General features: G+C 42.9%; 2 protein-coding genes across 15 annotated transcripts in view; one reads left to right on the top strand and one right to left on the bottom strand.

Moving 5' to 3' along the window:
- Positions 1–351: 351 nt before the first annotated feature.
- Positions 352–14,549, bottom strand: LOC109858850 (unconventional myosin-IXb-like). Of its 5 annotated transcripts, none has more exons than XM_020436516.1 (15): positions 13,888–14,549; positions 11,827–12,757; positions 11,448–11,748; positions 10,731–11,348; positions 10,233–10,531; positions 9,898–10,157; positions 9,499–9,806; positions 9,084–9,421; positions 8,937–8,997; positions 7,476–7,811; positions 5,812–6,729; positions 5,631–5,714; positions 3,332–5,553; positions 1,869–2,879; positions 352–1,683 (listed from the first exon to the last, which is right to left on the bottom strand). In XM_020436516.1, the coding sequence occupies exons 3-15, from the start codon at positions 11,738–11,740 to the stop codon at positions 1,586–1,588; spliced, it is 6,846 nt and encodes a 2,281-aa protein (XP_020292105.1). In that variant the 5' UTR covers positions 11,741–11,748; positions 11,827–12,757; positions 13,888–14,549; the 3' UTR covers positions 352–1,585. The 5 variants fall into 5 exon arrangements, with proteins under 5 accessions (XP_020292105.1, XP_020292131.1, XP_020292114.1 ...); XM_020436542.1 differs by lacking the exon at positions 7,476–7,811 and adding an exon at positions 8,449–8,496 and having other exon boundaries at positions 13,888–14,548; XM_020436525.1 differs by lacking the exon at positions 13,888–14,549 and adding an exon at positions 13,349–13,846.
- A 6,938-nt stretch (positions 14,550–21,487) lies between these two features.
- Positions 21,488–25,652, top strand: part of LOC109858754 (protein unc-13 homolog B) — a 168,079-nt gene continuing 163,914 nt past the window's right edge. For all 10 annotated transcript variants that reach the window (XM_020436332.1, XM_020436372.1, XM_020436323.1 and 7 more), the window contains exon 1: positions 21,488–22,982. In XM_020436332.1, the coding sequence (XP_020291921.1) occupies positions 22,961–22,982 (22 nt within the window). In that variant the 5' untranslated portion in view covers positions 21,488–22,960. The remainder of the gene's footprint in view (positions 22,983–25,652) is intronic.

The raw sequence follows: 25,652 nt of genomic DNA on the forward strand, positions 1-25,652 counted from the left end.
ACGACACGACTGATTACGATTTTATTCAAACGGACAGAGCGAAGGGATAATGGGCGGTTAAGTAGTGAGAAAAATAAAATTGAAATCAAAGGACGCATTGAATATATAATATATATGAAATTAAAACAAAATTAAAAAAAGAAAACAGAAATGCGATAAATTCCGAGCACAAAAGTTTGGCGCGTAAAAATTCGTCTATATACATAAATACTCGTGTGTGTGTTATGTATGTTTGTGTGTATGAACACACGTGTACAGTATATACGCACGCAGAGCTCAGACGCGTCCGCAGTGCGTTTGAGCGTGAGGAGAGATGCTTTAAGTAAAAACCGATCCAGGAGAATTAAAAAATTATTGATAGAGACTCGATATTTTTTGACTTATACAACAAATATCGAGAGGCGCGCACAGTAGAAATATAAATCTTGTTGATTGCGCGTCTCCCTTTCAAAAATTTAACAATAATAACAAATTATTACATATGTATAATATATATATGAAATTGTTACATTGTATAATATGTACAAACTATGTTTTGGTTTCCTCTTTCTCTCTCTCTTGGCCGTTTTCCTCAAACTCCTGCATCTATAAAACCTAACGCTCTAAACTCGACTATCGTCATATATAGGACATATGATAACAAAATACAATATAATAAAAAACCACGTCGCAGGAATTCAAGGCAATCGTCTTATCGATTCCTACTTGAACCGTGACAAGTAGATCCTTTGGGAAGAGATGGTTTTTTTTTTTTGTTTTCGAAGCGGCAGATCTACTAAGGCTAAATAAGTAATCCTAAAGGAACAGCGCATCCTACACACAATACGTTAGAAGGATTTTCTCTCTCCGTAGAAAAAAAGAACGTTTTTATATATGTGTGTATATATATATATATATCTATATATATGTATATACCGTGAGAATTGCAACAAGAGACGCAACACAATAAATTACATTTTTTTTTATAAACGTAAAATTTGTAAAACAAATAATTCGGCACGAGTTCCTCATCATTTCGAGAAGCGGAAATTTCTTAAAATACGTGATACACATGTATAAAAGCTGGTGCGCTTTTTCTTCAAATATACTGTCTAAAAGATTTTTGCATGTTTTACATTTCGAGTGCGAAGCGGCGCGTTGAATGAAATTTTGTTTTTGGGATCTATAGGCGAGAAAACATTTGCGCCTAAATACTTTTAACAGTCTTTATAGAGGAATGCATTGCGAGTGAAATGATGTGGCGAAATTAAAAATTTGTGCAGTTGTGTGTTTTCCTTTTTCCTATTATACACATGAAATAGTTTTTTTTTTTTTTTTAGACATTTCTACTTAGCTCTCTGACGAAAAAATAAAATTATCTTTCAGTCGTTTACAATTAAACTTTCACATGGAGTCAACAAATTACAAGAACTATCTATATAATTGAATTCGCTAATAAATCTCGAAAACGCTAATAACTCGCTGGTAGACCCAGCGATTGGAGTCGTTGATTCCGTGTCTTAAACGCGAGACACATCTCGTACCATCTTAGCCGGATTACTATGACCTTCTAGAACGCATTTTGAAAGTTACATGCGGTCGATGCTCATACCATTACCATGTCGTCATCCACATTGATAATCGTTGGAAACGAATTGTCTGCCGAACTTTGCCTTTGAACGGTTTTCTTCCTTACTAGTCCGTCTGTGATTAATAAAAGACTGCTTAAATCTAGAAATCTATATCTATCTATATGCTAAGCGCCTAACATTTATACGTATGTAGGGATCAGAGATATTTTTATAAATCTGCATTAAAAGGTGTTATACAAAATTATACTCTCTGACTTATTATTATTGCTAATTATATTTGGATCAGAAGGGACTCACCAGCGGAAGGAGGAAGAAGATCATCAAGCGAACCATCGTCTAGATCCGTGGCCGAGAGAAGGAGATCATCGTCCGAAGAAGCTCTGGTCAAACTGGGTAAGGTGGACGTCAGGAGTGCCTTTTCCTTTTGAATCTCTTGTATATGATCAACGAGTAGCGCTTCTTCCTCGTCTCCTCGATCTCTGTCGCGGTCCATCGCGCCCGATCGACCCGCGGCGCTCGCTGCCGCCACGTTCAATTCCTCCGGGCTGAAGATCTTGGACGATCGTAGACTGGAAAGCCGATGAGTCGCTGTCTGACAGGCGGACTCGAGGGTGTTTATGTCCGCCAACGTCGCTCGAACGACTCTCAATTTCTCTTGCACTATAGTCTCGACACAACGGGTCTGTCTGCCAACGTCCTGAAGAGAATCCTGCGCGGGCAACGTTCGATTCGTTCTGAGAATACACGGCGCGAAAACGATGGCCAGAGCCGACGGCGACATCCTGTTGTCCATCTCGTGTCGCGCCACTCGCGCGAGATGGACGATCAGGCGTTCCATCAGATCGTAATTGGGTTTCGGCAATTTCTTCAATATGGCAAAGAGCGTGCTAATTCGATCATGCGGATCCGTCAGGCTCGCTGCGTGCAAGAAGTCGTCGTAATACTCGTAAGTCAGTAGCGGTTCCGGCATGTCTCTGAAGAAGCTCTTTAATACAGCCGCCAATACGTGCACCTGGTAGTTCTCGAAATCCACTTTTTCCAAATCGCCCTCGTCCATCTTCATCTTGAGCTCTCTCACTTTGGAGCTAACGCCGCTCTTCCTGTATATACCCTCGGTGTACAGACCGTGCATCTCAATGGTCGTGATCAGTCGATCCACCACGAGCGGTACTTTGCCGTCCCCACAGTCCAAATTGTACAACGGTACACCAAATACCTTGCGCGAATTCGTTTCGGGTAACGAACAATCCTTGCCACATTCCGTCGCCGCTTTCGAATAGCATTTCTTGTGACAGGTTAATTTGCAATCTAAAAACAGAATATAATATTATGTAAATACTGTTTTGGAATTATTTGATATTTGTCTTTCCATCATATTTATAGATAACTTTTCACAATTGATAAAATATTTATAACGTGTTTTATAAATAATGCATCTCTAATGCGTTTCTCACGTGTTTATACTATGTTTTAATAAACATGTTTTTATAAACGTATTTATGCCGTTTTAATTAACAACGAGCGACGTTAACCTTTTTTAGTGTGTTATGACTGTCGTTATTTATTTATCTAACTTTGTTTTGCATTATACATATTTTTGTAAATTTTAGTTTTGACAGAATTTAAGAAATTTTTAAAACAATATTTTTTAAGTATTTCTATCAACTTTTTAATAACAAAAAAACCGTAAATCTCTCCGAAAATTGACTCATAATTACAATTAAGTTTATTAAAGTTTGCAATTCAAACAAACGACTTACTTTGACAAACAAGCCCTCGCTCGATAGGCCACATGAAGAAAGAATTGCAGAGTTCGCAAGCAGTGGGTATGTTGATGATAGTCAACTGGAACATGTGACTGCCGTGTCGTATGGGTTCCTCCTGCTTTCGTTTCTTCTCCTTTTTTCGCTTACTCCTGCTCTGCTTATCGGGAGCTTCGGTTTTAACGATTGTCATGAATTCATTCATAAAGCCTCTGAACGCATTCACGCCCATCGTTACGGGAAAGTCCTCCCTTGTGTTCTCCTGCTTGCAAACAGTTTCCATAACGTGTAGAAAATTAGCGATCAGATCGGTGTATTTGATGTTACCCTCTACACCTTGCTGAATGGCGACACTGTACGTAATCACTAGATCTTCTTTGAACTTTCTAAGTGCTTGCTTGAAAACGTGATCCACCTCGCTCGGCTTCCGTCCCTCTTCTTGACCCTCCATTATGTAGATCTTTTTGGTGATAAATTCCTGCATTAGCGCCAACTCCTTAGCGTCGGATATAATTTTGTCCGTGCTGTCGGAGAAGGCCGACGTACCGGTTAAGCTGAACTTGGATGCGACCGTTTGTTTCGTGGTGTCGTACGGTGTACGCGGTGGTTTTCGATTTTTTCGTCGATTTGGCGTGTTGGCGAACAAACACGGCATTTTCAACACACCTCCGTTCTGAATGCACTTGACGTGATACAGTTGTTTGCAATCGACGCATTTGTAACCTTGTGTCACGAAAGCGTCCATTTTCTCATGACAACACACGCAAACGTCGTCCTTCGCGAACCTCGCCACTTTTCGAAAACGATGACCGGCCAGAGTAAACAGATTATTACCTTTCCATTCGAGAAGATTCATGCCGGGCGCGAGTTTCAGGTCGTTCGGATTGGTGTCCGTTCCACTTTTATCTTCGCTCAGACCCGAAATCTTTGTGGCCGGATCAGAATTTCTTCTCCGCAGCTCGAGAGTCGTTATCGCGTTGGATCTCATGCGTTTACCGCACGGTTGCTGTCCCTTAGCTTCGTTCTTATTTATGGGCCAATCTGTCACGGATCTGGATGTGGTTTCATGGGGAGGCTCCTTCCGCGACCATACGGTTGCCGATTTGTTCATGTCACTTTCTTTAATCGTGCTGAGAAGCAGATTTCGCGTTTCGGCGTTCGCCTCGGCTCCTACGCTCTCGCCCATAGATCGACACTGAACTTCTCGCGAGGGTCTGTTTCGTCTCGCGCTCCTCACCGGCACGTCCGGCTCGTGTTTCTCTTTCGTACGGGAGTTCTTCTCTTTCGGAGGCGATCTTCTCAATAAAGTACACTTCAAAGTGCTGTCATCGTTTACAATGTCTACGACTTTCGCGGTATCGCCTTCCGAGTTTTGTCGTCGCAAGAAGCTGGGATCTTTGACACTCTTCGCAGCTGCTTGTTGCATCTGAACCCGTTTTATCGGTGATAACGAAATATTCTCCGCTCGTTCGTCAGATACGCTGTTATCGCTAAGTCTACGCTGTTGCCTGACACTTGCTAAACTTTCCATTTGTGCGAAGCGATCGCTCGTGTCAAGTTTGACATTGTAGTTTGCCGCTTCGTTCGGTTTATCTTGCCGAGTGTGCTCGAAAACACTATCCGTCACGTTCTTGTAATGAGAAACATTCGGGGAACGAGTGACAGTCGCTTTTTGAGGTGCCGATGTAAAGTAGTCGTTGTAATTGGGCGAAAAGTCTACTCTGCGACGCCAGATGTCCGAATTCGGACTCTGCGTCTGATTTACATTAGCCGTGTGATATTTGATGTCACGAGAAGTGGTGAACGGTAAACTCGTGTTGAAAACAGGTGGAGCACTTTGCACGGCGCTCGGTGCCTCGCCTTCGATTTCACCGTCGCTGTATCCCGTTGACGAGCTGTCGGTTCTTCTGCTCGAGAGCCGACTGGACGCGTTCAACAGGTTCACATTCGATCCGATCACCGATGACTGATCGCCGCGTTTCGTTCTTGTGCTCGGCACGGGTTTTGAGCCGGAATTGTCCTGCGACTCGGAACTGTTGATACTAGCTTGAGATTCGTAACTCCTCAGACTTGTCAGACTTTCGAGACTGCTCTTGCGTTCTGCAATCTCATCGGAATACGTTGAATCGTGCAAAATCCGCTTGTTCGGCGTGAACTTTTGTTTGGAATACGATAGACTGGTATCTACGGCGCTCGTATCCCAATGCGCGTTTTCGCTCCTGCAAAAAAAAAAAAAAAAAAAATGTATAATCCTCGCAAATATTCTCTATCGTGAAATGTAAAGTTTGATATTTACCTAACTGACGTGAACCGATTCTGAGATTCTATTTTCCGGGGCAACACGCCATATTCCGTCAAACTTCGATCTTCCGTGAACAACCTACATATTAAAATAATATAAAAGCGTTAATTATATCTCATTTTACACACATACAAGCATTATCTTTATTATGTTACATCACGCAAACATTACTTACTCGTCGCTATCTCGATCTTTGGCGCACACTTTGTCATATGTAAGCTCTTTATATTCTTGAGTTTCCTTGACTTCTTGAATCTTATCTGCTAAGGATTTTCTTCGCTTTTTCAATTCATTAAATTTCTTTCTGGCGTTATTGCCTCTCACATACGCCTGGAAGGTGATAACGCACGATTTCAGCTTTTTAAACCAGCTGTGTTGCTTGTACATTCTCCAGAAGGTTTGTATGTGCAACGCGGCCTCGTTCCTCGCGCGGAGAACCTGAGTCAGTCGCTGCGCGGCGACCATTCTCCAGAAGGATTGTATTTGGACAACGGCGTTTTTCAGTCTGAGGAATTTTCTCCTTTCCAGACAGGCGCGGAACCACTTTTGTATGGTGGTAATGCTCGTTATGATCTGCTGATGAAGCTCGATATCCAGTTTGATTTTTTCGGATTCCCGAAGAAAAACCTTAGTAGTGCCCAGTTGATAATTATCTCTGTTGAGATTAAGCGTCAGTAGAAAATCCCTCACGTCCGATTGCGAGCTCAGAAGACCTTTGGGCAGTAACATTCGATAGAGCTGTATAAATTCTTCGTACGTCAATCGCACGTTGAAGCCGGCCTGCCTTATTCTGACCGTTTCCAACATTCCTGTGTAGCGCAGTTGTCGTTGCACTGTCTCTTCGTCGAACTCGTTCGGCACTTTATTGGCGTTGCTCTTGATGCACCTGATGAAGAAGGGATTAGCTTGATTCAAGGTGTCCATCAGACTGTGCAAGCTCTGCTGAAACTGGGCGGACACGGTCATAGGCTGTTTTCTGGCTTTTCCCGGTCCGGTACCGTAACTCTGAGTTCTTCCGGCGAGTGTCTTCACAGTTTGTAGATTTTTCAAACCTTTCTTGCCACGTTCCCTCGGCCGAAATGACTTGTTTTTCCTGTAACCATTTCCAAGCTACACTGCGTAACAATGTCATTTCGCATTGTGAATATTTCTTCTCCTATTACTGTTATTTGTATTTTATTTTCCCCATTCTTATTTGTATAAATAGCAATATCTCATAAATTATCAAACTTGATAATTGTGTACAAAGAAGAAAGAATTACGAAATAATCTATTAGATAAATGTTATAGTATGATAATAGTAAGATATTAATGCAGAATTTTTTTTATGATATCAAAACTATATGTGTATCGTATAAATTATCTATAATTATCTATAATTGTGATCTATAATCTACAACTACGGTAAATATTCCAAGTAAATATTTACTGTAGATATTTGTTACATTTAGAAATCCTTTTTGTAAGAAGAAATTATAGCAAAACATTCAGCATGCAGCAGAGTCGAGTGAATAATCAACTTCAAGAATGAAGGATAAATCTAATGACAAATGATAGAAAAAGACAGAGAGATACATGATGTAGGATGTTTTAATCAAAATTATGCAGCAGTATGTTGTCAGAGAAATTAGGAGAAATAGATAAAGCCACGGTACAGAGTTTTGCGTGTTAAAATCTACGCGAAAATGCTATTACCTACAGAAACCCATCACCATCCTGAATTGCTATCGAGCACGTACTAATCTTGGGTTGCGTGAAGAGCGATAATCTCTCTTGTAGCTTATAAGTTACATTATTAACTGAATATCAAATAAATAAACGGGTGTTGTTTTTACATACATGACAATTTGATTAGCGCGTTCCATGACGTTTGCTTCGTCTTTTGGAAGCACCCTCTCTAGCGGTGTGTGAGTATCTCGTCTGAATTTATTATTACTATAGGGCTGATCTTCCCTGCCCCGTGCTATGTAACCGCCCTTCGTTGACGTAACGTTTGACGGATGTTGCGTTTGATTAATGTTTCTAAATTGTGGCCATGATAAACGATTGTTGTTTATATTGTCGTTGTTTTCATTTTGTATAGAAGATAATGTGGTTGCGGAAGGAGTAGTGGCCGGTGATAAGCATACACTGCGCTGCTTCTGATAACTTGGTGGACGGGTATGTTTGTGTGAACTGAAAAATTTTCTATTCCTTAGATATATTTCGTCAACCGACGATATAATTAATTTAATTATTGTTTACATTAAGGGCACTGATTTTTTTTTTTTTTTTTTTTTTTTTTTTTTTAATTCATTTTTTTTTTTTCAGCCGCTTGTACCGAGCTTTATACATGATGTCGGAAAATGTCTCATCGATTGATGAATGATTTGTAAATACAAAAGAAGAAAGACCGAGATGAATGACATGTGACTTAGGAGAAAACTTAGTTTTTTTGCGTCATGAATCATGCTCCAGAGAACAATAGCAAGAAGACCATTGTAAAAATAGTATAAAATATGTAACTGTAATGTATAGCGAATGTCATATGAAAATTGCATTCTAGGTACGACTATAATGCGAGAGAAGTGCAAACATAAATCTAAATAAAATCTGTAGACACACAAACTGGAGCAAAAGAAGTATATGGATTTACAAATTTACTTTAGAGTTTGGATAAATATCTTATATGTAAAATTATTCTGTTCTCAAATCGACATTATTACAGTGACATGTAAATTGCTTGTTGTAAATCCATGGGGACAAAAGACGTAGTTAACAAAATGTAACATTTGCCAGAATTACACATACAGTGGATCAAAAGACCACTTACGCAATTCGGTTAATAGTTAGATTGACAGCCGACAACGTCACAAGATGGCTACAAAGGGACAAAAGACATGGCCAATATAAATACAATAACAAGTTGTCTTAGTTTATATATATGTATAAACACCAAAACTCTTGGTTGAGCGCGCGATGCATGTATTATTGACGCAAACGTTAAGTTCATTCTTCGTAGATGAGACACATTATACAGATCAAACATACTCAAGAGACAAGCGCAACGACATCAGCACTTTTTTCTTACAGTTCTCAATGCTAATATATTTGCTTTGTTATAGGTACGTGTTACATATGGAAGCATTTAATCTTAGATTGTTCCAAATAAAATGGCGAATTTTGTAATAAAACTTCAAACTACAAAGTAAAATCACATTATATTAGCCACTTCACGTGTAACAACCTAATACTTTTTCTTATTATTGTTATAAATATCTAAATATTAATTGATCAGAAAATAAAAAGTTCAAGTGTTACCTTATCAACGTTTCGTTGGGTGTCCTATACCTATTTTGCACAGACGTCTTGTTGCCATCCACTGAAAGAAATATAGTTTTTTATAAGTGTTTGCACATTACATTCTACGCAATGTAACGTTTAAACGTTGCAATTTAATGTACTTACCTCTACCGTGTCTGTGCGCTCGACCAGCTTCCTGAAATGCAAAATGCGCGCGAAAGAAAGCTCTCAGTATAGCCCATCTGAACACAGCGACCGGATCAGCGCCGACCAACTCGCGCACAAACGCGAGAGAAGAATTCTTCAGCACTCCAACTACACCGTCGGGCCTCATCAAGTCTAGATTCTTTTCCCGCATATTGGCAGCTTGATATTTAACTGCGCCGGCATAATGTCGTACAACAAATGCCGCCTCTCGGCGTTGCGGCGCCTCGTAGAAAGGATTATCTTTGTGCACGGTATTGAATTTTTGCAGCAACGTCTCGTTCGTTGCACCAGGAAAGCTGCGAAATAGAATGGAACATTCGAAAAATGTCGCATATCTCACACAAACATAGAAACGTATTCAAACAATACCGACTTGCACTGATCGTCAAGAAGACACAAGAGGCCGTTCGGTTTTCCTTCGATAAGATTGAGACATCCAGAGTTGTCACTGTATCCTATGTCCGTCCATCTAATCCCCTGTTTTCTGTATTCTCGTTGTTCGTATTGAAAAACATGTTGATTGAAATAATGTTGAAGCTGTTCGTTCGCATAATTAATACACAGTTGCTCGAAACTGTTACACGTCTTGAAATCCTCAAAACCAAATATGTCCAATACGCCTATACTATTACCTTGATGATCTCGGAGAGTATCCTTTTTCGAAAGCAATGCATGATTCACCTGATTCGAAAATAGCGCGTAACACGATGTTATTTCGTATTCGTGATGTGAGATAACTATGTACTTTTCGTAAATAATAAACTTTTAATACCTGCAGCACAATCCAATCGAATAAAGCTCCGTACAAACACTTTGCCATGGCATCACGTGCCGCAATCGCTTCGGGAAGTCTATAATTAATAACCAGAGTCTCCCCGGAAGCTCTTGCACGTTTGGCAGTGAGTGCAGCCAACAGAGTTTCTTGCTTTACTCTAAGAAGCTCTGATATCAGTGCAACCACTTCGGGATTTTTAACACCCACAGCCTCATCGTGATGATGATATGATTTTCTCGGTTGAAACTCAACATTACCTAAATAGAAAATAGAGTTATCGATAATATGTTTGTCGATACGGAAAAATTTTTTTAAATTTCCTAGCAAATTACCCAGCAGAAGAACTGCCGACAGAACCGCGAACAATCGTCTCTGCTTTTCCGGCGTGAAACCCACCATCTCCATTGACTGTTTTAATCTCGAGAACTCGTGCTTCTCGTCAATATTTTCCAACCCGTAACAACCGCTTTTATTCAAGTAATTATACCGATCGCAACTCTCCAAGTGCAACAGTTGTTTTTCTTGTTCGCTTGCACCCGCTAATAGATAATAAAATACATGGTAATTCCTCTCATTTCGTCCTTGAGAGACGATCCTTGATTTCTCCAATAGATACTTCTGAACTACAGCACTGTAAAATAATCATTTAGATGATTATCTACACTCTATACTTCGTAATCAGAAAATTATGATCAGTTTTTATGATCATTTTCGATTAACTTAATCAACTTATCGAGTGTCAATTGGTTCCAATAAAATAAACAATAGATTAAGTTAATCGGAAATAGTCCTGTTTTATATTTTGCATGTATTAATGATACGAAACATACCCGTGGACCATTCCATTTTCCTTGTAATTTACTTGGATAAATTTGCCAAAGCGACTGCTGTTGTTATTATGCGCCGTTTTCGCATTGCCGAATGCTTCCAAAACAGGCCCGGCGCTGAGTATCGTCTGTTCCACTCCGCTACCGTGCGAACCTTTCTGGCTGAGTGCCGTCAGATGATGCAACAAAAAATTCGTCGATTCCGTTTTACCAGAACCGCTTTCTCCACTAATAACGATACACTGATTCTTCTTCTCTTTCAGCATACAATGATAGGCTGCATCGGCTATGGCAAATATGTGTGGCGGTATGTCCGGTCCTAATCTTCTATTTTGATACAACTTCACGTATTTCGGATTGTAGATGGGATAAAACTTGAATGGATTTAATGCGATCAGTATGCTGCCAACATAAGTATATATGTTGCCAGCTAGAAACCTGGCCCTCAGATTGTCTAACAATGTTTGCTCATTCAGATCTGGAAGCTGACAGAGATCCGGATACTCCTTGTCGCGTGGTTGATAAAGGAATCTATTGAAATAATCTTTTAAGAGTTGAGGGTCCATGGGAAATCTGCTGTCAGACCATAAATAGTCTGGTTGCTTCTTTCGTAGATAAAATCTAAAAATTAAAATAACAGAAATTGTTTTGTAAGAAACCATTGCAAAACTTGGACAATCTCAATATAAAATATTAGTATTATATCAAAACGCAATGAACCTGTAATATTCCTGTTGAGTGTCATTTTTTGGCCACAATAACATTAGTGCCACGGGACACTCGGTAGGGCCAAGTCTTCTTTCCTTGCACTCCTGCCCAACAGAATTTCCCACTACTTCTGCCAACTCGTAGCCATTCGAAGCAGAAATATCGGCCAGCCCAAGTCTCTCGATGATACACTCCACTATCTCGGCCGATGAGGTCTGCTTCGTGGCTTTAATTGACAATGCTTCATATTCAGGGCTCCATTCACCCACAAATACCTGCACTACTCCAGATCCACTGTTGTCCATTTTTAACCCTGAAATCACAACAACACAAGGATATAAAGTATTCCATTCTGTACGTAAGAATAAATTGCTTCAACTTAGCAACATACCTTGTACTTTAGAGGGTTAGCACGCACGTCCTCTATCATCTATACAGTATTTCAAATATGTTATATTTCCTTCTTCTTGTTTATTCGTTATACACAACCACTGATTCGAGCGGTTAAAGTAATTATTATACATTTTGTTCCACTAACTTGCACAAATATATATGACATCAGTGTTTGTTTACATATACAGAGTTACGTTGTATTTTCGATAGAGTTTGGATTGTTTAGCTTTGTTTCTTGCCCTCACTTGTCAAGAGATAATCAACTTTTCCTTGTATATTTATATATCGTTCAAAATTTTAATTAAAGATAAATCTGTGACAAAATAAAACTTTGCAGGTATCTCTTCTGGTCATAAAGCATATTAATAAGAAATTGTAAAATTCTTCCAAATTATATGTTCAAGTCTTTCTTTTCATAGAATAAAACGATTTATATGACAGAATAATACGCAGAGTATTCTGGCTTGTTGGTTAGTATAGTTATTACAGTATAATAAAATAGAATCAGAAAGTGGAATCTTTTTATATACGTTATTCCTTTTTTAGATTGATATATTCAGTCAATTTCTTCTAGGTCCTTGTTCCTGATTTGTTCATTAGAAGTTAGAGTATTTTTACAATTAGTAGAAGATAGGCTATCTCAGTTGAACATTATGCGTTTAATACTCGACTGACATTGAAATCTTTGTGACAGCCAATTACTTATTATCACAACGTTCACTAAACAGATGACAAGATGTGCTATTGTTAATAGGCAGTAACTTTGTTTCCTTATTTTTTTCTGACAAAAGTCCAAGATCCTCAGCCTACAGTAAATATTCTTATCCTCTTTCTGAGTATTTTAGCATATTTATTGCAACAGTTTACAGTTGTGATTGTGTCATTTCCGCTTATTACAAGGTGTTTTCTAAGTCAGAAAACTGTTCTATCTGGAAAAAGAAAATTACATGATCAAGTGAATACAAGAAATAGAAAAAATGCAAAATTCTATAAACAAAGAAAATAAACACATTGGGTTGTGCGTGCAAAAGTATTATTTGAAATAATCTTTAATAGTGATATATAACACAGGTCAGTATTTCATTAAATTTCCCAATACAATCATATTTGAAAAAGAACTCGTTACACAGGAAAGGAATTAAATACATTAATACAATACTGATTTTGTATATAACCTCTCGGTCTGAGACGTAACAAAAATAGAACATGTGCATTTCTATTTTGATAAATAAGCAATAATGTCAAGATGGAATTGTATGTGAAAGACATAAGTAAAGACAGTTTATTAAAAGTCAAGACACAGATAAGTATAATTGAACTTTCTGATCATTTTTATCAGTGTTATCTTTTTCTTCTTTTCTCCCTCTTTCTTCCTCTCTCGCGCAATCTACTGACAACTGAGAATTTCATTGACTCACTGAATGTGACGCATATATACATGTATGCATGTATACAATCATGTGCATGTTTTGCTGCGGAAACTCGATGTGTGGCCGCAAGTAAAAATAACTCATTTTTACCCCCGAATGTTTTTCCGACGGATTCATGCGCACAAATAAACCGCTCTCTTTCTCTGTCTCTCTCTCCGTCGCGAACAAGACACCGCAAGAATACAAACGTTCGGCCAGAAAACTGTCGGCGGATCGAACGACAACAAATTTGATCGCACGCGTAGAATACACACAGAAAGACGAAAAGCGACGTGCGATCTCGCGAATACAATGATCGTTCGTCCAAAAAGTCAGGGCGCTTGGAATTAGATTGACTAACAGTTCCTGAACAAAACAACAACGTTATTCGATTTTACTCGCGCAAAGTTGGCGGGTCATGGACCACGGCGAGGTGATCCATGAGAACGTCAACACGCTAAAGAGAACGGAGCTTAAAGAATTTCTCGGACAGAGATAATCGCGAGACACCACGGAGCGATATCACCGCGAAGGAATGCATCGTTGCGAGACGTGTGCGTGCGTTTCTCGTTCTCGTGCATGCATAAGCGCGCTGGGTAATCGAGAAGGCGCTCGGCCTTGCGATACTTTTTGCGAGCCGTGTGTTTTACCTCCTTTGTCGTTGAGATACATGTCGCGACGTATCATCCACTGGAACCAACGAGTCCGCGCGCATGTTGCCGCGGGGCCAGGAGCCCTCCACCACGTGAAACGATCGCTGTCCGTCCACCAGATCTAACTGCGATCTCTTTCTCCCTTTCGCATCCGCTTCCCGAGTCACAGGCTCGCGCGGATCCTTCTCACTCACTCCCTCTCTTTCTCTCTCTCTTTCTTGCGGAGATCGGTCTTTCACTTGCAAGAGCGCACCGAAAATCGAGATCAGTAACGCAAATGATCGCTTCACTGTTGCCGCACCGCGTCCCGATCGTGTTTTTGTTCCTCTCGACCCGAACGGTCCGGGAAGAACAGCCGATTACCAGACACGCGCGCGTGCAATACGGGCGGGTTGACACTTCGGTAAACACGCGTCGATCGGAGAGGTTCTGTCGATGGTTGTTCCCCGCACACCGGCCTGTTCGCGACGCGCCCCAAATCGCCGCGATTCTCCCTCCACGGCTACCCACGCGCAATAGCTCACTCACCCGTCGCGGGAATTGACACACGGTCACCTATGACACGGATGACGGGTCTTTTACCCAGGTTTATCGTCCTTCGTCTATGCACGGGATCCTGCGTCCCGATACGTCCGCCATTTCGATCTTTCCGATCACGTGGTAAGCGCCGGCGGCAGCTGATTGGCCGCGCGACGACGTAACTAGTTGCCGATGTGTGCCTTTCGGTGCTTTTGCCCATTCGAACGCCATTCGGAGTGACGGCGCTCTCGGAACTGTCTGTTCCTGGCACGATCAAATCTCCGCTAGTGGTAAACGAATACGATATCTGATAATTTATCAGCTACAATATTTTCGCATTACTTGATTCACTTGTATGGTCAAATAAAAATGATAGTAATGTGTCAATATCGCTTGACACGTCATTGTGTCGATGTATATATTTGTCCGAGCACACCGAATCACTCGGCCACGATACGTCATGACGTCGTTATCGATTTGAAAGTATTTCGTGACGCCAATACGCTCCCACGCGCAGACGCGCGATACAGATTTTCGCGAACGTTCGAATCGAAATCTCGATTATCGCGCACAAAGCTCGAAACGCGATAAGTAAACATTTAAAATCGCCGTAATCACCTGTTATCGTATTTACGATAAACGCAACATGATAAAAAGTGACGACATAAAGCATAAGAGAGAAAGCGAAACATATGTAAATTTACATATTCGTAATTATTTATATAATAATTACAAGTTCACGTAAATTATAATTGGAATATGAGAAACATGTTCTTTTCATTGAAAACAGTTACACTTTATTTCAGAAGAAAACGAGGCCACTGTTGAATTTTGCAAGAACGTGTTAGTAACTTAGTTTATCCTCGATCCACTAGATGGCGCTTCTTATCGCGTTTCATTCTCTTTACACATGTGAGAAACTGTCCGTCCTAGATTATCGACAATACCGACCATTGAACTTCAAAGAGAGCCAAAGGAACTCTACACAAATAAACTTAGGCAGCAGGCAAACCAACCAATCACACAGCATTCTCTCGAACATGTGTCATGTATTATTTATACAATCATATTTTATTTAAATACCAGAATACATATGTTAAAATAAGTCGATTTAACGTAACTTTAACACAGTATGTGAATAGATTATATTATTTATACGTAATTTATTTGTGATAAGAAAGTTCTTGTTATTTTTTGAAAACTTTTTATTGGAAAACTTTACGAGCTCGCCGAACAAGAGCCGATACATAATATAGTCTATAAAATTTTGGGAACAAAATGGTCTGCGATCATATTCGCATTTATGTTCACCGTGGGACGATATTCAGCGAGTGTGAGAGAGACGGATGCAGTTGGCGCGAATGAGACAGATCCACAGCCTATATCGGACAAATGGCAATCTTCAATTTTCGACACGTAAGTCTATTCACTCTTATACTTTCCAGTGTAGATTTTAGAGGAGTTCAGTGTTACCGACAGATTAACGCTAATAATCGGAAAGAAAGATCGCTCGATCCTCGATCAAAGACGCGCGAAACTTGCGACAAAAGATAAATATATAAAGAAACAAACAGAGTAGTGTCTCGACAAGTAAACGGATACGCGCAATTGTCGCAAAAAATATAACGAACATATTTATCGTGTAAAAATCTCGAATATCCTCCACAGAACTTTATACGGAATATAAACGATCTCAGAATAAACGGATCAAATTTAAAAAGAAACGCGGTTACTTTTTCATAGATGTGTACTTTTCATGTACACATGTATTTTCTTCCTTAAAACATGTCAAAGGAAGGTTCTCGCAAAAACCTCCTTTCATTGCCGTAGTTAGCGCCACGAAAATAGATATTCAATAAAGCTCGCGGAGCAAGCGCTCTTTCGTAATCTGAGAAATTAGCCCGGTCCGAAAAATGCACATGGCGGCCTGTATCATGTCCGCGTTATTTTCCATTTGGCCCGTTTACGGCATCGAGCCGTTCTCGGGCGGGCTTTTGCATTTTTTAAAAAGCAATCGGTTCGCGGCACGAGCGATAGCCGGTCAACTACAGGGTAAAGAGAAAAATATCGATAAAAGAGAATTTCATTGTGATGCGCGTAGTACACACACACACACACACACACACACACGTGCGCGTGCGAGCACACCCCCGCTCGTACACCCCCGTATATTTGTGCTCTATTGCGCGCGATCCCGCAAATTTATACCGCAATGCGCGCGAGAACACATCCCATTAAATGATACGTTCGTTATCTTTAACGTGCGTCACAATTAATGCGGTCCGCCTAACTTAAAACGAAAATGTAGAACGCGAAGTGCAAACTGTTAAACATACATAATTGATATTCAATTGTTGTGCGAATGCAATAATGAGTATTGCAAAATTTATAGATGCTTCGAATTTACAGCATGAGTGAAATGTTAATATTGACGCTTGTTCGACAGGACAATATACAATTAACGTTCACGTGTGTGGGTGTAGGGTTACATTGTATCCTAGTAAATTGTCATTTTCATACCTACGCAAAAGCTGCGCGCAAACGTGTGATTATTTTTTTAAACAACTTTCGCGGTTTTGATTTCTGTCGTTAAATGAAGTTTCTCCCGATGGCAGGTAATTTAACGGTGATCGATGGAGCGAATAGATATCATAACGCCGCGATTGCCTTCATCGTCGTCTGGATAGGCATCTCGGAATATAGTAAATGGAATGCCATACGTCTAGTATTAATGGTCCATGTGTAACATGGAGAATTTCGGTATCGGTGTTCTCTCTCTCTCTCTCTCTCTCTCGGTGTGTGTCTGCATTAACGGAAGTAGCGTCGGCGTGGCTGATCAATACGTTGCTACAACCACTGGCACATTTTGCATCGGTCAATCGTGTAACGTAAAAAGATGCAACTGTTGCATTATTTAAATGTCTCCCGTCAATAAGTCGGTATATCAATCATTTCGCAGACCTCTTTTCATTATTCGCGAATTTTTCCTATGTTATTTTTATCAAGGCTTCTTATCTTTCTCTTTGAATCGCTTTCAACTCTGACTTCGAAGCTTTCCGAGAGTAGAGTCAAAACGCAAAAGATGTTAAGTTATTATTATCAGAAGAGCAACTGTGTGTGTGTAGGATCTCAAAAGATTCCAGAAATTCAATTAAGCCTCACAAACAATTCACCGAGATCTTTTTTTTTTTTTTTTAATCAGACGTTAATTTGGCGAGCACTTGGGACACTTGCGGTCCGTAAATCGGGTCGCAAATAATTGTATCGATTTGGCGAAACGGCATTCGGAACGATAACTGAGGAAAACGCGTGGACTAGTAAACGTCACACACAACGGGCTGATAAATGTTTCGTATACGTGCTGAGTTGTGACCAGTCGTGCATACATATCGTGAATATCACACTCCGCCACTATATTCACGCTCAGCACGTTTACTTTTATGCATTGTGCGCGGTCTCAAACCTTCCCTTCCTCTTCTTTCTCCTCGCCACTCGTTGCGTTTCCTTCCTTCCATCATTCTCTTTTCACGTATCCTCGCCGCGGAGTCGGCAATATTCGAAACGCGCGCGAATTCCGCAATTCACGAGTTAAAATGTTATCAAAGCGCGAGGATGGCGCTATCATCTTATCCATTTTTTTGTTTTTCTTGTTTTTTTTTTTTTTTTTTTTTTTCCATGTGTGAAGTGCGTCCTGTACGTGTGGTATGTTTTCCTATCGCGATTTTCACGACATAACAATTTATAGAATAGAACATTTACACGAGATGCAACGTTATACACCGATTACCGGAGGTGTGCCGTTAAAAAGAACACTCGTGCTTCAATGTCGCCGCGATAATTCTGCGACAATTTGCGAGTGTCGCAAATGAAATTTTCAAGCGTATAAAATTCGATCAAAGAACGCACACAGACGTGACGGATTCAAAGAGGCAGCAAAGTAGTTTCGGCGGAACTTGAATATTTTCCTCGATAATGCGCGTCCTCCCGGAAAAGCAGGGAAGCCGCGAGAGAAAGAGAGAGAAACCGACTTTAACATATTGTATTAAAGTTGTAACGCGCGCGAAGCCGTAAATATATCGCTCACGTGTGCGGCGAATCATTATCGACGAAAAGTTTACCGCGCGAAGAAGGGAACAACAAAAGGCGGACATTCGAGCGGTTCTTTCGAGCCGTGAAAATAAGCGAAACTGAAATGTTTCCGCGAGAATTTTCCAAGCGTTGTTTCCTCAAAACTCGTAGAGGCTCTTGTTATTTCACGACGCGACAGCCATTGTTGCGCACTCTCCTCGCGGAAATAAAAAACTCACCACCACGTCAATGCGTGCGACGACGGCGACGAGCGTCTTAATGCCTGGAGCGAACGTCGAGGGGTGCATATATACATGTCTTACATGATATCTAGAAAGTGCAAAAGACTATAAACTCGATAAAATCGTCGCACCTCGAGCCACATCGTTTTCTTCGTCGAATCCGACGTGGCATGTGAATCTTCGCGTTCAGAATCTGTTGATCATCACGTATACAAAGTTGTTACATTTTTCAATTAACATTTAATCGGCATTAAAAGAAGATCGGCACTTGATCAAACGAAACTATTACTTTCGCACGATAGCGCAGCAATATCGGGAAAAATCGGAAAGCAAAGAGAAAGAAAGAAAACTTCGACCGTTTCCGGGTCGAACGCTGTTTGCGCGTTCGAGCGATCGACAGTTATTACTACTTACTAAGGCGCGGCGTAACACGGCGTAACTACTTGGCGAGATACGCGCCGCGCCGGCTCTGTGTGTCCCGCGAAGTGTTCTCTACGATAAATCTCTCTCCGCGTACGTCAAAGAGGGGGCAGCGGTTTCTCGCAAAATTAATTAACGATTGTGTATCTATGACAATGTGCAAATTTCTTATCTCGATTGGCGGCGGTGTGTAACGTTGTTTCACGACGGCATTTAGAGACTTTGAATAGCAGACATTGCGTGTCCCTCGGCTCGTTCAACCCCGCGTTTACGACCCCTTCTCACGCTAACAAGTTTACACAAGCATCCTAATGAACCAATTTTCCATCTGAAATACTAATGCGCGGGATAATGTCTTGGATGTATATAAATGTCGGGGAGGAACTCGCAACGCGTTTGTATATCGCGAATCTGCACGTCGCTCTGCTGCGTATTACGGAAAGTATAAAAATTATTTTCCACGCGCACGGGGGCACACACACAGAATGGAATACGAGTGGAATATAACTTTGCGAGAGCGGGGGCGGCATAAATTGAATCGCGCTTGGCAGCATGCAACGATTTCAGGTAGTCTCTTTTTATAGCTTCTCGCGATGGTAAAGGGATAACGTTTATTCCAAGTAGCTAGAGAGATCGCCATCGCCTCGTGAAGTAATCACGGATGGCGGTGTAGGCAGCTGTTATCGGGATCGGGCATCTCTCACAGAGAGAGACCAAGCTTCTCTGTCTCCTTCTATTGCGGCCGCGCGAAAACGAGTCTCGAGACGCCGTCGTTGAGCTCGCGACGCGCATTTCCCTCTGGAAACTCGAACGAGAATCTTGACGGCGTTGCTAATTAGGATCGCTCAACTTACGTGGTGAGCGTGATAAGTTTCGCGAACGTAGTTCGCAGGCATCGAACTCAAATATCTACTTGGTGAATTTAATCCCTCGAAACATTTGTTAAAAATTACGACACAATATATCGTCGCGACGTAGTTACTTTCGAGAAGATTCGCGAGATAAATGTGGACTTTGACGAAAATTAACGTGTGAAACTTTTGTGCACGAAAGTATCGATATGTGCAACACCCACGGGATGAAACGTGCGCGAGTTCGACTTTCAAACTCTAATAATCGACGCGCAACGCGCGGACCGAGTCCCGCAACGATTTTCGAAGACGTTGCACCCCCGGAACGAGCGCGAACGCATCGTCGTAAAAGGCAGCTCGCGCTCGCTGGTGGTACCCCGCGGGTGGCGGTAGAGGAGGACCGCGGAGAAGGACCGGCGTGAGTGGCTCCGAGAGGGAGGGTTAGCTCGGCGAGCTAGGGGTTCTCTCGGTGGTCTCGCCGGAACGAACAGTCGGGTGGTTCCGGCGACGCTCGGATCTGGCCGGCTTTTATCACGACGCCGGCGCTATGTCACCCCTTTGACGTAGCAAGATGGCGGCGGCGTGTCGGAAGCGTCTTCGTTCGCACAGTGCTCGACGTCGGGCAGTCCGCGTACGTTCGCAACAACGTTCCAGCAGATTAACGCGGCGACGTTGGCAGAACGAGCGGCGCATCGCACGCGATCGCGGCACCGCGCTATCATTACGCGCGTGAGACGCGGTTTCAACCACTCCGGGTAACGGCTGCGCCGCGCGTTATCCTCTGTACCTCCGTACGTGCGGCGAAAACGCGAGGACCGAAGTGCAGCGTGCGAGTTGAATGCGACCGTGGTCAACGCGGAAACGGCAGCGGTGAACAGCAGCGAGCGACGGTGCCCGGAGCGACGGGGAGAGAAAGAGAGAGAGAACGGTGCACGGCTGTGTGTTCGGTACGTGACACTCTCCAAGAGGGTTCCTCGCGGCGTCGCGTGTTTCTTCCGGTCTTCTTCGTTCCTTCATCCCTCTTCTTCTCCCACCCTCTCCTCTCTTTCTCTCTCTCTCTTTCTTTCTCTCTCTTTCTGCCTCTCCGTTCTTTTTCTTTCTCTCTTTGCCCATCTTCTGCTCCAGATTAGTTTTCGAGCGCGGTTTTTTTCTCCTTCTCGTTTTGATTTTCGTTTTTTCTTTCCGCTCGTTCTCGCTCCCGTTCTAGCCCCTTTTTCTTTTTTTTTTTTTGGTTCTCTTTGTCTCTCTGTCTTTCGGCCCGGCTCTCTTTCACGGCACCGTGGTGAAATGCGCGTGACCGGTCGCGCCTCGGAGCGACGGCGACGACGTGCCTGGCGTCGTTGGTGGTGCACGTTCCCCTGACGAGCACGAGAGACGCGCGACAACGACTCGGCACATCTCTCGCTACTATGATAATAACGAGAAGCGCGGCGACGACGACGACGACGACGACGGTGACGGCGGCACGATGGGCTCTCGTACCGAAGCGGGGAACACACGGCCGAGCTTACCTCACCAATGCCGTTGGACAACGGCGATCAACGGGTTCACATAGCGACGCTACGGTGATGTCTCGTGCCTGTCGCGCGATACGACACGGAAACGACAGAGTTGAAATAATCAGCAACGTTACCGAGTCGCAGTGGATCAGCAGCAGCAACAGAGCGTCGTCGGCGCTGCCGTATAATAATCACTACTACAATTGCCAGCGTGCCAGCACCGCGGTGTTCGTCAACCACGACCACGAGGATCATCTGATGATAGTAAAGCGGATTCAGACGAGGGTGAATGATGCAGGTGCAAGCGACGAGGAAGCGCGCGATTTTCTTCACGATCGCCAGACTGGACTACATTGTCGCGCGTGACCAAGAGCCACGTTATTACTCATCGAGTCGATGACGACGCTATTACTACACAGCGCGCGACTACACGCAGTGCGATTCTCTTGGTGCAATCGAGTAACGACCGATAGTAAAGTCAATCGGTGCTAAAATTACGCTTTATACAACAGTCATTCTCTCTCTCCGCGCGATCGATCGTCATCGCGCCGGTATTACGGGGAAAACAGTGTTACAACCGAGCACATAGGAACTCGTGTCACGTACGGTCATCGGCCAGTGTACACACCGGGCGTAAAAGGGTAGGGGAGGGGGTGGACCAGGGGTATACAGAAGCGACAAAGAGAGAGAGAGAGAGAGAGAGAGAAAGGCAGGCAAGAAGGAGGAACCAGGGTATATCGCCGTCGATCCAGATAAGCCGCGTAGCGTGATAACGTACGGACACGAACGCGCTTCACCGCGTCGGCCAAGCCTGTGTGACAGACTGTAAACAGAAAAAGTTTTTTTTGTTAAGAAGTAAACAAGAAAGTAGAGTGAAAACACACACACATACTCGGAGCTGGAGGAAAGAAAAAAAAAAGAAACCGTAGTCGGGCCGTTTTCGAAATATTTGAATTTAGCTTCTGATTCGCGCGTAAAACCGTACCGTCGCGGATCACTCGACACGTATCACATTCTCTTATATATAACATACGTACCGTATTATTATTATATATATATATATATCTATATATATGCATGCATGCACACACATGTATCCCGCGTTCGTATATTGTACGTGATAGAGACGCACAGAACGAACAAACACCGAGAGATAGAGAGAAAGAGAAAGAAAGAGAGAGAAAGAGAAAAGAAAAAAAGAGGGGAAAAAGAGGACAGAGGAAAAAAGGGACTATTAGTGTACGAGGAGGAATAAAAGGAAGAGTCTGTACATATACACGAGAGAGAGAGAGTGCATCCGCGCGAGCCGGCGTGTTTCATCGTAAAGAGCGCAGCATCACACTTTTTCGTACATCTCCGGATCTCCGCGTGCCACGTCGAGTGCGCCCCTTGACCGATTGAAGACAACTCGGGGAATATTCAGGTGATCACAAGCCCGGAGGAGATACATCTTTCTCTATCTTGTTCGACCATGTCGCTACTCAGCGTGACAGGTAAGTCTTTTCTATCTATCTCTCTCTCTCTCTTCAGTTTTTCTCGAGCTTATGGTTTATTAAACTTGTTACGAGGAAAAGAAATGGGGTGGAAATAGTTTCCGATCGACTTGTGTAACGCTATTGAAAAATTTACGAAGCAACCTGAGTCTCTTAAAATCTTACATCTTTTTTGAAAAGCGTGATAGAAAAAAAAAAAACAAAAAGAAGATTGGTAATAAGTTGTTACGTTTGCGATAACACGTATGTTAATGCGATTATTGAGCGTCGCTTGTGCGAAATGTTTATCTCAGAAAGAGTTTGCACGCGTAACAAATGAGCAACGTATATACACAGCGCTATTAAAGTCTCTCGTGCAAGAAGCGGCGGCCGATTCGAAACCGTTTGGACTTTCTTTACGAGGTTTTCGTCGGAGATAAAAACTCTTCTCTGGTGAAAAAGTTCAAAGAGGATTTTCCGGCCTTTTCTCGGATTTGCGTGCCGGGGAGAATAGAGAAAACAAGAGGAAAAAAACAGGAAGTCGGAAAAAGTTTTGCTCACGGAGTGTATCAATCATTGTTGCATCGGCACAACGTGGGCGCGCGAAGGGAAGGGAGCGGGGTTGAAAGCGGGATACTAGACGCGTGATGTAATTAGCGCTAATGAAATCGCTAATTGCGGTAATTGGAGAGACGGCCCGCGATGGCGTGCGACGACCGGCATAAAGTACCCCACTAAACTCATATACTTACCACGGAAAATTCTCATTCGCACTTTTCGCCGAACAGTGTGGCAGCCACGTTGCAATCGCGATGCACTTAATTTTCCAGCAAATAACGTAGAGAAATTGCGCCGCTGCGACTATTTGCTACGTTGTCGGAATCATAATCGAGCCGCGCGCAACGAGACGGGCGACGATACCCCGTGACCGGTTGCGGGCGATACCGCAAATCGATCGACTTGCATTTACCGTTATCGCGACATCTCCCGTTCTCGTTGTGCCGCGCGGCATCGCGGCTCGATTATCGACTACGAGACCGTGATTTACGCGACGTCTTGCGTCTATCGCAATTATTACACACGACCGCCGAACGCCTTGTACGTTCATATAAGCAATCGATATCGAAACGTCACAGGGGTAGTAACGTCTCACGTACGTATACGTGACTGTAACTTGATTTTATGATGGATGCACAGTTATATATCCCCGCCGTGACTTAATACCGCGTTAGTGGGGTATCGCCTGTTTCTAGACGGAAAATATAGATCCCCGACCAAGAAATATGATCGCGCATAAAGCGATTTTCGCGAAGCGGAAGCTCTCCACCGTCGTGAGCCGCGACGCGCGATACCGAAATCCGACTTGACGTAGCTACGTAATCCGCTGCTCGCGGAAAAATACCGAAAGATATGAGGCAAGTTCCGTGCAATTTTTTTTTTTTTTTTTTTGATAGTGTTATTCTTGCGCAATATCTTTTTAAAAATAGATGTTAAAAATAGCGTTTTGATTGTCCTCGTTCGCATTCGTATCGGAACCCTTTTGCATTTGTCGACGCGGATCCGACAAGCATTTAGTCAAGCGATAACAGCGCTGCTAATTTTCATGCGCGTCGATACCTTGCAAAATGAACGTTAACGTCTCGTCGGGACGCTTTCAAACGTTCTATTTCCTACGTTTCTCGGTGCATATTTGCAGGCAAATCTGGAACTTGACACACGGGACGTATAGCAGCATCGCGATATCGCGCGCCCGATGTATCTTACCCCCGAAGTTACATTTCACAAGAGCTTTAACGTATATTGTTCGCGCGTGAGAATCTAGATGGAAATATTTCCACTCGAGAGTTTCTACTTTTTCTCATCTCGTGTATACTTCTGCTTCAAGACCTGAGACCTAGCGTGCGCGGAAGAAATGTCTGACGTATACTGTCTAAAGACAGGAGTGAGGGGATCCTAAACATACATTGGCTGACAATAACGAGAAATAATGCCCGGCGCTACCGTCTCGCCCGCATCCCGCGTGTATTCATAAATATCGTCGGCGAGTCGACGACAGTGCGCGCACACACACACACACTGGCGACGTTATAGCGAGACGGACAGACGGCATCTGGCTCAGGTGTGCTCAGGTGGTATCTTCCGGATCGTCTGTGTGTATGTAACGCTCGTATATACAGAACGTACATATCAGAACGTGAACGAGCGAGCGAGCGAGCGAGCGAGGTTCGTCCATGACTAAGAGACACGGAGAGCATAGTGCAACGGTTGACCCCGGCACGCGGGGTCATTCCCTCCTTCAGCCACCGCTCGCTTCAACCCCACTCGCCGCCCACCACCCTCCGCCGCGGCTCTTTTGCCGCTTTCCCCTGGATTCTCTCCCTTCTCCACGCCACTCGCTCGTTTTCGTTCTCCGTCTTCCTAACCGCGATTTGCCACTATCGCAACCACCACGCGACTCGATCTCCTCTTCCTCCTCCTCTTTCATGCCCTGCTCGTCGTTCAACCGACGAGCAGCGATGTATCCACCAGGTGGTACGACCTATGTAAACTCCTGGTATATACTACCAGCTCGGATTTTCCCCCCGTTTGCGGAGTCAAGGGACGAAGTCTGGGCCACGGGAAACCGGTGTTGTACATCCCCGGCGATTGTTGTTCATCAAGTCTCCCCCGACATTCGGTAGACGAAGAGAT

This window comes from Pseudomyrmex gracilis, unplaced genomic scaffold, assembly GCF_002006095.1.
Source record: "Pseudomyrmex gracilis isolate BER0280 unplaced genomic scaffold, ASM200609v1 scaffold_6, whole genome shotgun sequence".
Taxonomy (NCBI): Eukaryota; Metazoa; Arthropoda; class Insecta; order Hymenoptera; family Formicidae; genus Pseudomyrmex; species Pseudomyrmex gracilis.